We start from the raw sequence: 13,012 nt of genomic DNA on the forward strand, positions 1-13,012 counted from the left end.
CCAGATCTTCCTTCCTTTTTGGAAACCATGGACCCAGGGGGCCTTTGTGTATGTTTCTAATAGTCAAAGTGAAAGGGCTATCAAGTGAACCTCATCTCTTATGGCTGTATAGTGACTTTATTCTATGGTGCAAGGGAATGCTACAGTCTTACAAGTCATTCACTGTGGTGTTCTTCACTGTGAATAATTGTTAGTTGATTTTTTTAGGAGGGAGTGAAGCAGATGAACTGGTATTCTGTCATCCATTTATTTCACTTGATCAGGTTGATGCCAAGTTTGACATCATCTCCCTCTATCAGTTCTTTTTAAAAGTGAGGGCAAGAAGTAAATGCTGACTCAGAGTCTCCGGTTGTACATCTTTTCCCTTGGTCATCTTGAACACCACTTTATTACTACTACTAAGGAGGAAGTTGTATCTAATTTCAGGCTCTACTACTTATCTGTACCATGGTCTTGCTCGGGTTTTCCAATCCCCAGTTTATTGATGTGTAACATGCCGATGACGTTAACACATCAAACGCTGCCTCACCTTGGGGAACATGTTGGTATTTCTGTCTTTATTGCCCCAGATCTCCAGCCCACTTACATAGATGAAATCGTTCTGTGTCTTTAATGATTCTCCTTTCCTTCTAACTATGGTACTTTTATCACATGATCACATTTGTCCTTGACAACTGAACAGTCATTCTTTAAATAAATAAAAAATAAAGAAGGCAATGAAATTTAAATTAGCCATCCTTTGAGTGGTAAATGATTTTCTGATTTTATATTGCTATTCATGATGTGAACAGACTGCAGGTAGACACTTTGGGACTCTCTGTGCCTACAGTGCCATATAGGATGACCCAGCGGTGCCACCTGTGCTTCCTGTCTGATCCGCAGTTAAAGTTTAATGAGTACAGGCAACATGTGGTGATGTCATTTGGTGTTTATTTTGGTACAAATACTTTTTCATACTGAAGTTATTTCATCAGGATTCAGTAATGAATGTTTCAATTTCCAGCAAAAATATTATCTTTGATACAAATATAAAAGGGGAGGTTAGGTGGCTGGACTTGGTTAGAAGGTGTTTAGACAAGTAATTCAGTTTATGCTTAATGCTTTTATCTTAAGAAATGAAGCTGTGAAGTTGTAAGATTACCTTATCTGCAGCAGAAACCATTAAACTATGTTTAAGAATTCTAGTTTGAGAGTTATCAGCTCTGAGTTTCAGTTTCATTGATGTACTAGCAAATCTCCAAACATGCTGTGTTTGAGTTTTTGTATCTCAGTGGTTAAAGTTTGACCAAAATAGCTTAGTCTTCCTTAAGTGAATAGCACTTATTAGTCTTTGAACTTATACCCTCAAATAGATTCATGATTCTTCAAACTCTCATACTTTACCACCTATTACGATAATCTTCTTTCTGATCATTATGTAGCAGAATGTGAGCTCTGCTATGACATCATGGGTCACAGATTCTCAGTGATTGCCAGACCTGAGAATACACTACATGCTGAGTGGTAATATTCTAATACGAGAAGGACCCTCTCTGCCTGATAATGGAAACTTTGTGTTCATGTTCTTGCTTCATGAAGACAGTGGAAACCTGCATTTTTTTTTTTTTTTTGGTTTTTCGAGACAGGGTTTCTCTGTGTAGCTTTGCGCCTTTCCTGGAACTCACTTGGTAGTCCAGGCTGGCCTCGAACTCACAGAGATCCGCCTGGCTCTGCCTCCCGAGTGCAGGTTTCCGAGCCGGTGCGCCACCACCGCCCGGCTCGGAAACCTGCATTATTAATGGATGAGTAGAGAGTAGAGTAGTAAACTCAACTTAGTTCACAAAAAAAGCAAAATTTCTGTTCTACTACACATATAATAGCCTGCTATGAATCACACATTCAAAATAGCTGGGCCTTTGAGATTGTGTAGCTTAGTGTGCTTAAAACTTTTATTTTATTTAACATTAGAATCACTTTGCTGGCAGGAATATTCAGCAGAATATAAATGTGTAAATGCCTTCATTATTAGGGGAACAGAAGACAGATTTTCCAAGTTAGCCCTCTCTTTTGCACATTCCTTCCTCAGCCAGTCAAGGATTCCTATGCACTCTGAAAATATACTTTTGGCCTCTTACCTGTGATACAGTTCCAGGAAGATTAGAAGCCTACCTCTTCTTAAAAATATAGTTGACCAGAAGCTAATAACTTTATGTCATTGATAATTTTTCATAATTGTTTGGGCATTCATGAAATCATGAAATTAATGACAAGCTAGCATGCCATATAGGTACATACTAATTAAATGATTACTATATACCAGTGCCTGGTTAATATTTATTAACAGCCCAGAGTCACTTGAGGAGAGGAAAGTCAGTTGACGATTTGCCTGGATCCGAATGGCCTTTGGCCATACCTATGAGAGTTGATCTTGAGAGATGATTGATGTACAAGGGCAGCACAATCTGTAGGCAGGTGGGTCTGCACTATGTAAGAAAGCAATCTGAGTATAACTAGAGAAAGAAAGAGGCAGTAAACAGTGATCCTCTGTGGGTTCTGGATAAAGATCCTGCCTTGATTTCCTGCCCCTACTACCCTCTATGATAGAGTGTAATCTGACTGTTGGAAGATAAAAAAAAAATCCTTTCCTTCCCAAGTGGCTTTTGGTCAGGGTGTTTTATCACAGCAACAGAAAAGCAAAATGGAACAACCAGACATTCTTCTTTACCACTGTTATTATTTTACTCTCACAATAAGCCTACAGACATCATATTATTTTCATTTTGTAGAACAAGAACCTAAGTTTCAGGATTCAAGCGACACACTGACCAGTTTCACAAGACTCATAAGGGTGAAGAATGATGAGGAAACTTTTACTCCCTCCCCTTTGTTATAATACTCCATTGTAAATAATCCACACACACCCCAGAAGACTGTGTCAGAAGCAGTTTTTAAGCAATATCTTCCCTAGTTGTTAGACTAAAATTAAATGGTGTACAGGAGGTTTGATGAAAGCTCTTTGTGCTATAAACATGTAAGATACCATTGATGACTAAGTCTTTCAGTCTTAATTAGTGCCAAATTAGTGTCTAAAGTTAGTATTGCAATTGGATCTGTAAAATGATAGACCATATAGTGAAAACATAAAACTTACATTTCTTCATAGTTTTGCCTCGATATAACAAATGTTGATAAGCTTTCACACTTTTTCCTGTCTTGAACTAGTACAGTATAATTGATAGAATCCTTTCTGGTTTTTAAAGTAGCTGTTTATATAGAGATACATCCTCCTTTCTCATAATAGTGAGTAGAGTAAATGTGATATAATTGTATAATACAAGAAGCAGGCCACCATTAGGCTTCTTGTTTTGTGCTCTAGGACTCTTGAGCATACTAATGAGCCTAGGTGTACCATCTTAGAATCACATATTTAATTGGCAGATATCAAATACACAGGAAAAAAAGGTAGAACAATTACTCTAAGATATGCTATTCAAATATTTTCAAAAATTGAAATAACCTAGGACCTTATAGAACATTTTCATATAGTAACCTATGTATGGAGATTCCTATGAGATTTATGCCCAATCACTAAAATTGTTCTTCACTTGGTAAATGGTTAAATAAACTATGACAATAGCAATGATGTTAAATGTCGCTTACCAATAAAAGTACACTATTGATTTATGCAGTAATCTGTGTGACTCTCCAAGTATGATGTATGATGCATAACAAAGGCCATCTCAAATGTATACATGGGGTATAATTTCATACACATATGTAACATTAATAAATACAAATTATAGAAATGTTAAAGAGATTAGTGGCTTTCAGAGTAGAAAGTTGTGACAGGGTGATGGATGTAGTTATGAAAGGGCAACCCGAGGGATCATTGTGGGAATGGAGCTGTCTGAATGTTGGCTGTATTAATGTACAGGTGATAATATTGCATTCAACTTTTTTCATATAGAACACATATACCACACATACAAGTAAATGTGGGTAAAATTAGGATACTATGAATAAGATACTTGCATTTTTGTCAATATCAGTATTGCAGCTGTGATATTAGAATGTTTCTTTGCAGGATGCTGTGATTGGGGAGAGTAAGAGATCTCTGCGAATTATTTCTTACAATTTTATGCATATTTCTATTATTTTAAAATAGGTTACAGATCAAGAAATAGTATACTTCCTTATGGTTTTTGTTAAATAAAAGAAGAGGGTGGCAGTTTGTATGTAATAAGCATACATTATATTTCAAATACTTCCACAAGTGTGTGTTGTAGTACAGTAGAAAACTATCTGTAGGTTACTAGGTTGTATGAGCGGTTTTACCTCTGTAGTTTTTTATCTACATTCATAATATCAAAGAGCACTAAACTTAATATAACATTTTCTGAAAATAAAGATGTTATGTTTCCCTCTCAAAATTTGCACACTGCCTGGATTTGGAACCCAGGTTAAGAATCTTTGGGTTATTTTCTGTCTGTTTACATTTCATTAGCTGATATATATCAAGAGCTTTTTGCCAATTTAAAGATATACACAGTACTTATACTTTTTTCTACCTCAAGTAGTATGAGTGGTGATAAGAGCTCATAAAAATGCTAGACACAACTTATAGTTTGGAAGATTTACTTGGTATCATTCAGCCATATGCACATTGTTCACAATAATTGCTTAATAGTAGTTTCATAAGCCAATTATGGGTAAGTTTTATGTATAGAATTACCCTCCCATTTATTGTTAGATACAAAAGGAAAAACTCCAATTGATTGTTTATTATCCATAGTGACTACTATTGAATATTAAGTGTTAAAATTTGCTTTCACTAGCAGATCATAATGGTTGAGTATTTGTTATAATAAAATATTTGCACATAACACACACACACACACACATACACATATGGTCTGGGTTAAATATATGTTCACAGTTTCTTAGCTTATATATTATTTCTCATAGTACATGGGCCCAAGGAATGATTTAAGTATTTTATTTCCTGATACCCTTGGGCTCTACAATTTTGTTGTGAAATTCTTAAGAGACATTTCATATATTTAAAGCCTTAATAAGTTATTTCAGAAGAAACATTATAGGTATTTTTCCTTTCATCAAACGTTTAAATTTATCACATTTTAATAAAATTAGTCACATCCTTTTGAGAAAAAATGGTCCACACTGCTATAGGAAACTTTTGATGCTATCTTGCCTTAGAATTTGGTATTTATTTTCTTACTTTGCACATTTCATTCTCTGAAAATACCTTAATTGAAAACTGTGTTTACTGCAATGGGAAATTACACTCTATGATGTTATTGCATGATGGTAATTTTTTTATTCAGATTTTTGATATAGACCTTAATTGATATTATGCATTATCTTATTCTCTATATTTCCTGTAAATTAAAAGACTGTAATATATACTGAATTTAATGTATTAAAGTTGTAGAGCATAAGGCTTTTAGAGAAACAAATGCTTAAATATAACATTATTTTAAATAACGTAATTTAAGAATCCTTATATACATTTATTTGATGAGTTCATTACGTAAGTTTAGTACTTTTCCCTTAACAGATATTTTTGGGTGGGTGGGGTAGTAAGGATGACCTGGGAGTAGTTGGGGGAGGAGGAAATCATAATCAGAATATATTATATGAAAAATCTTTTCAATAAAGATATTTTATTTATCTTTTCAATAAAGATATTTATATTTTATTTAAATGTTCAGTAATACATTCAAATTTATAATATTACCACATGCCTCATTAGACACTTTGATTTTGTGTTTCTTTTTCTTACTTAAATTAATGGAACTGATATGGAAAATGGCTTTTCAGTTTGTGTTTTTAATGTTGTAGGATTATAAGGATCAACACAGGAATCTTTGTAGATATAATTCCAAATGTACTAACTTACAATATTGTATTTTTGAGAGCTACAATCATATTTAAGAAACTCACTTTTTTAAAGTAGCCAAAGAAACTTGACTTATGTATGAAACATAGTCAGTCTCAGTGTCATAGTTTGCTTGTCTTTGTGCTGTGATGAATCACTGAGCAAAAGCACCTTGGGGAGGAAAGATTTTACATAGGTTACATATCCCTATCAAAGTCTGTCATGAGGGAAAGTCAGGGCAGAACCCGTGGGAAAGGAACTGAAGCAGAGAGCATAGAGGAATTCTGCTTTACTGGTTTACTCTTCATGGCTTGCTCAGCTTGCTTTCTAGTACTACCTGTTTAGGGGATGTACTACTTCCAGTCAGCAACTCCCACATCAATCAAGAAAATGCCCAAAGACATGTCTACAGGGCAGTTTGATAGAACTGTCCCTTACTTGAGGTTCCGTCTTCTCAGAATGTATCCAGTTGACAAAATTTCACCAGTACAAGCTGTAACAGTATTCCCATTTTTCCAGATAACGTTGCACTCTCTAAAGGTGGAACCATTGATAGTAATTGCTATCTGTGTGCTTACTGTAGCTGAAAGACCTATGTACAATCAATAGTTCCTTCCAGTGCGGTATGTTTACAACTAAGATTCTGAAGCTTTTTCTCAAATTAAAAGTCAATCTGTTCTTACATTAAAAAATAAAAGGAAAAAGATTGGTCCAAGTCACTAAATCCAGAAGTATTTATTTCCACTACATAATTAGAATGTTTTTTTTTAATATTTAAAATTTCTTGTTTAGTTTTGATATTAAAATTTTATTTTAGAGTAAGGGGGGATGTGACCTAAAATACCTTTTAGTTCTCTGTGTACTGTCTTATAATAATATAAGCATAGTCATACGGACAAGTTTCTCCATTCTAATGATTTTCAAATTAAGGAATGGCTTCAAATGAGGAAAGCTTTTTATTCACCTAGCTTTGGAATAGCATGTTGTACTCTAATTACTAACGTTGACTACATTATTTTTTAAAGATCAAATGGGCACAGTGGTAATTTTCATTAATCTCATACAGAGCAGCTAATTAAAATTTCAATTATTATCCATCCATTATCTAGTTGTTGCCTTTGTTCAGTATCAGAACAGGATGTTAATAATAAGCCATTCTTGTATTACAGCCCTATTAAGTACAGTGAGATTTAGTTTAATCTATTGCAGTGTTTTGTTTCAGGGTTATTTCTTTAATATTATGTTGTGCCATATTGATTATTCTGAAGGTAATCTAACACTTTGACATTTTTTAAATAGAGATTTCAGACTTAAATACCTGTTGCTTCAAGATTAGGAAAAGTGGCATAGAAAGGATAAATAAATTATGGAAAGTTAAAATATTTATACTTTTGTCCTGAGACCTCACTAATTATGCTCAGTAATTAGCTATTCCTTGGATTCTACTTTTTTTTTATTGTGTAGTCTTGGTTGTCCTAGAACTCACTATGTTAACCAGTATGGCCTTGAACTCAAGAGATTCACCTGTCATTGCTTCACAATGCTCTCCTGGATTCTTTATTTCTATAATGATAATGTTAAAAGAACTGATTTTCAAGAACCACTCTAACTTTAACAAGCTGTCATGTTTTTGTAATGTGCAAACATGAACTTATGTTAAAACTCCAAAGTACTTTTAACTGTGAAAAACTTTATTCTATAAACATTGTTTTCTCTCTTATACATTGAATTGTTTCCATTCCTTATAACAATTAGGTATGCAAATGACATCACTTAAATTTCTTTCCAAAGTTGAGCATGGTGGCTTCATGTCTATAATCATAACTACTTGGAAGCCTGCCATGGAAGGATTGTCAGAAGTTCAGGGCCAGCCTTGGCTACAAAGTGATTTCAAGGAAGGACTATGCTACAAAGTAAGCCCTGCTCTAAAAACAAAACAAAACAAAAACAAAAAAAAAGAAAAAAAAAGGAAAAGACAACAAAAACTGAGAAAATATTTTAAAAATGTTGGTTTGTAGATGTGCAGAAGGGTGACTTCCTCCATGATGTGCTGGTTTAAGTGTTCATAAACAGCATGTCAGCCGTGGCCACATGTGTCCATTAATATAATCCTATTAAATTTCATTTAGCAAGTGGAGTGAACATTTTCTGTGTCTATGATAGGATACATATAAGGACATCTTTTGAACATCTTTATATGCACTATCTTTGAGATATTTCCTATCCCTATGCATGAGCAAAATGTTTATAAAGACTACTACATATTCCCACCCAAAGGATGCTACAAGATAAATCAGGGCATGGTTCCTTGGAATGCTACTTATTGTGAACTCAGTCTCTCTGACCATCTTGTGCCTGAAACTTTTACAAGCTATCACATTCTGAAACAAGTCTGTATTAGACTTGGGGCCACTCTGACAAATTTATGAGTCAAAAGGTTAAAGAGAGAACTCTTATATTGGCACACAGTTTCAGAGTTTTTGGAAGTGCCTACGGGGGTGTGACTTTGAAAGGCATTTGTGTCTGAGGAAAGGAAGAATCTTTACATATAGGAGCACATGTCAGAACGTGAATGTTCCCACCATGGGCAGCAGAAAACAAAGAAAAATGGTACTTTGCAAAGTCACACCTCCAGTGACCACTTCCTCAAATTAGGCTTCTCCTTTCATAATAGTCTATTTAAAATTTGAATCCATTAATAGATTATATTGTTGATCATGTCAGATCCATCATGACTGGACTGATCACTGTAACAAACATACCCAAGAATGTTCCTTGCTAATCTCCTAAGTGTCACCACTGTAACAATGCATATTAACTGGTCTTAGAAGCTTAGCATAATCAAATGTGTTGTCTTCCATTCATTTTCTTATTACTAATCCATCCTTCCAGAATATATGTCCATGGCTTACTCTATGCTCAAGTTACTTCATACATGGGGATACAGTGATGATCAGTGCAGGGAATATTTTTCCTTGGTACAGCTTTTGTTATAGTGGGGGAGGCAGTTGAACATGATATACTTATATAAAGCAAGTAGTTTACATATTGTGAGGATACCTTGAACACAGAAGGGACAATATTTTAATGCTGAGACTTCCATGATGGGACCAGCATTGAGGACTTGGACTAGATCTTCAAGACAGAGAAAATGACAGAATACAAATGAACTGTACATAGAAACTTCCCAAATGGATCAGTGTGACCTATTACCTAAAAAGCAAATTTGAGGATTCCATAAACATAGTTTCTGACTATAAACTTGCAAAGTTTAGTGTATTTGTATTACTAGTTTTCAGAGTAATGCATGTGGCATATTATTCTACCCATTTTAGTACATTTTTTTTTTTCGAGACAGGGTTTCTCTGTGTAGCTTTGCACCTTTCCTGGAACTCACTCTGTAGACCAGGCTGGCCTCGAACTCACGGAGATTTTTATCATGTTATAGGAATGGTGCAGTTAAAATTAGTTATATCACAGGGCGTTGGTGGCACATACCTTTAATCCCAGCACTCAGGAAGCAGAAGCAGGTGGATCTCTGAGTTTGAGGGCAGCCTGGTCGATAGAGCAAGTTCCAGGACAGCCTGGGCTACACGGAGAAACCCTATCTCGAAAAACTAAAAACAAACAAACAAAAATAAACAAAAAGATGACTTTATCTGGAAGACCAAACTATAAGTAATTAATATGTTGAACATGTTGATATTTTCCTATCATCAGCCTTTTCCTTGAACTACTTACATGGTTACAACAAGGTGATAAAGCTGTGATGAGATAATGTCTTTGAGAAATAACCACATATACACTGAAAATTAAACTAAAGACAAGTTGCTATCTGATAAGTATATTTAATGACTTTTAAAGATTGATCTACAACATGGTAGTAACAGGTGACTATTTGGGAATTATATGCTTGTGATTGATTCAATTAATTAACATGCTAATGGGAGACTGTATTGTTTTATACTTTAATAAATTCACTTGATTTTGAAATAGAGTGATACTCAGATACCTTTCAATAGATTTAGGTTATGTATAATATTTTATATTAAATTTTCTTTTCTGTAGTTCATACAACTGAATATAAATATGTTATCTGTCAACTACAAAATTAATAAGATGACTTAACAATGTTTATGTTGTGAGTTAAGGAGGAGTAGCTAATATTAATCCTAATACTTGGAATGTAAGTTTAAGTAACTCTATCAATAGTACTTTTTGCTATTCACATCAGTGTTCTTTTCAGGCTCTGAGTACCAGCTAATACAATTTTCTTTTAAAGGGGCTGAGGAGAATGGTGTATCATACACAGTAGTCTTGCCACTCAGTTCTTTGACAAATTGTTGGTCTGGGAATATAACATGGATTTAGAGTGTTACCTACCATGTTTAAGGCCCTGAGTCTCATTCCTTGTATTTAAAAAGGGGGTGGGGGAAGCACTCACACAAAGTAAAATATTGATACAATTTTTATTTTTGTAGTTAAAATTACTTTTGTTTTTTAACTTGGCATTCAAGGCATTAGATCTCAATATTGCTTAGGCGAGAAGACTATTAAAACACACTTTGTTTGAAAATGTCATAATGTTATTTATATAGTCTATGTTTTATTTTACTTTCAAGATTAAAAAAAAAAAACCTTGATACCTGTTTAAAGTGGCATCTTCTGTTTGTTTTATAGGGTGGCCTAAAAAACAGCAAGCATGAATGTACCCTGTCTTCACAAGAATATGTTCATGAATTGCGATCGGGTATTTCAGATGAGAAACTTCTCAACTGTCTGGAATCTCTGAGGGTTTCCTTAACCAGCAATCCTGTGAGGTAGGCAGTTCTTATCATTTTGATAGGATTTATACATTTTGCATTGTATATAGATATTTGGTATAATCAGTTACTTTAACCTCAAGATTTTTCTGTACAGAAGTATATTGTCATCTAATAGCAATATCTGATTGTCAGGTTCTAAATGTTTAAAAACATATGCTAAGCTAATTTGATATTTAATAATGTATGATTTAAAAATATAGATAATTGTTGAATATTTATCTCCTTTTTGAGAAGGACTTAAATCCAGAAGTTAAATGTTGACATTTGCATGTTAGTCTATTTGTATACCCAGATAATTATTATTATTTATCTACAAAACACATTAATTATATTGACTTAAAATTTTATTCCTTTTATATGTGATTATATATAAAATATATATAAGTTCATATTATATTTAAGGTTCACATAGACTACCTACACATTTTTGTAACTCTGAGCTAGCCAAAATTATTTTTACCAATAAAGAAATGGAGACTATTAATAAACTCCTCACTATTTTATTCATTCATTTAACTATCTTCCGATATTTATTAAGAGGCAGGTCCTTGATAGCAAAGGATTTGAATAATAATTCTTTATTGGTAGTAACAAGCCTTAAAGTCTTAAATCTCGCCAGTGTACGAATTGCAGTTGCTGGGCAGTTGACACACTTCCCATGTTTAAAATTCTGCATAGCAACAAAAAGCGCACGAAAGAGGGCTTTGTAATCTCGCGAGAATCTGGGAACAAGTGCATACAGTTGCTGGGCAGTTGGCATACTTCCCATATTTAAAATTCTGCATAGCAACAAAAAGCACTCGAAAGAGGGCTTTGTAATCTCGCGAGAATCTGGGAGCATGGGCAGCAACTGCCTCTTTTGATAGCTGATTGGCTGCTCAGTAAGTGTGAGGTTGGTTGTGAGGTTGGCTGTGAGGCGTGGCATTGGGCACTGGCATTCTGCCAAAGCTCTAGAGGCGGTTGGAGGTACTGTCTTCCCCAGAGTCCAGAGACTGCCAGTGAGCTTCTGTGGAGAAGTCACCCTGTGAGTCCAACACACCTCTGCTTGTCGAGCCATCAAAACTCACCTAGTCCTCAAAAGATGATGAGTGAGGGTGGGTTGGGGAGCAATGACAGCTTTTCTGGTTGTGATGGGGCTAGTGGAGCTAGTGGCAGCCATGAGCAAGCCAGAGCTCAGGACTTGGGGCTTCCCTTGACCATGATGAGCAGGCCTGGCATTCACAGCATTGTGCCTTGCTTCATAAGCCAGTTGCTAACTGCCATTGAGGTTGATAATGTGTTTAAGATCAGGGGGTTTGCACTTCATCGGGTCTCCATCGTGGGGATGATCATGGAGGCCAAGAAAGCTTCTCAGTACATCATGTACAAGATCGATGATATGACCGCGAAGGGCATTGAGGGCAGGCAGCCCCTGTCTCGAGAGAGAGCCAGGCAACCTGTAATTCCACTGCCAGTTGGAGTGTATGCAAAAGTGCTTGGTGTCCTCCAGTCCTCGGATGGAACCACACTGCTTGGGATCCTGAGCATCCGCATTCTAGAAGATATGAATGAGCTATCCACACACACCCTGGAGGTCGTCAATGTCCACATGATGCTGGTTCAAAGCCGTGAAGGCGTGACCCCAGGAAGGCAGCTCTTGACCCAGTCCCGAGCCCCAGTGTCAGTTGCCAGGGTTTCTAAGTATTCTGGTCTTAATTTCATCCATAAGGAGGTGCTGTTTCTGATTCAAGAGTGTTCTCACCAGGAAGGGAAGGCTGTCACTGAGCTGCGAAGGGAGCTCCTTGGAGTTACTGAGGAAGCCATCACTCAAGCCATTGAGTATCTGATTATGACAGGACACATCTCTCCCACCATAGATCGCCAACACCTTAAAATTGTTGGCTGAGACAAAGAACTGAGTGCTCTTTCTGAAGATGTTTTTGTTCTGCTGTTTTGACTTTTAGGAAATACCATTTATTTCGAAAGACAATGAAAAGTAAAAAACAAAAACAAAAACAAACAAACAAACCAAAAAACAAAACTGAGCGAAGTTCTCAGCTGGCATCTGTTAACATCGTGCTATTTCTAGCTCTGTTGAACTTGTTCTGAAGGTATTTGAGGAGTGTTGGACCCAAAGACTGGACTTTAATACAGTTTCTTTCCAAAATAGTAGAAATACCCTAGGATAGATTTGTAAAAGAAAAAAAAAATTGTGTCCAAATTAGAATTATTTTTCCTGTTTCAATTAATCTTTGTCATGTTAACTTTTCCTAAATATGATACAAGAAATACAGCTTTACTGAAAATAAGTTATGATTTCAAATATTCA

General features: G+C 35.3%; 2 protein-coding genes across 4 annotated transcripts in view; both read left to right on the forward strand.

Moving 5' to 3' along the window:
• The window catches only part of Diaph2 (diaphanous related formin 2), a 765,516-nt gene that overhangs the window by 167,990 nt on the left and 584,514 nt on the right, over positions 1-13,012 (forward strand). For all 3 annotated transcript variants that reach the window (XM_052735290.1, XM_052735298.1, XM_052735306.1), the window contains one exon: positions 10,559-10,698. In XM_052735290.1, coding sequence (XP_052591250.1) covers positions 10,559-10,698 — 140 coding nt within the window. The remainder of the gene's footprint in view (positions 1-10,558; positions 10,699-13,012) is intronic.
• Rpa4 (replication protein A4) lies at positions 11,883-12,730 on the forward strand. The gene has a single exon (XM_052735320.1). The coding sequence runs from the start codon at positions 11,903-11,905 to the stop codon at positions 12,587-12,589; it is 687 nt and encodes a 228-aa protein (XP_052591280.1). The 5' UTR covers positions 11,883-11,902; the 3' UTR covers positions 12,590-12,730.

Source organism: Peromyscus californicus, unplaced genomic scaffold (genome assembly GCF_007827085.1).
Source record: "Peromyscus californicus insignis strain IS unplaced genomic scaffold, ASM782708v3 Scaffold_10__1_contigs__length_136768540, whole genome shotgun sequence".
Lineage (NCBI taxonomy): Eukaryota > Metazoa > Chordata > Mammalia > Rodentia > Cricetidae > Peromyscus > Peromyscus californicus.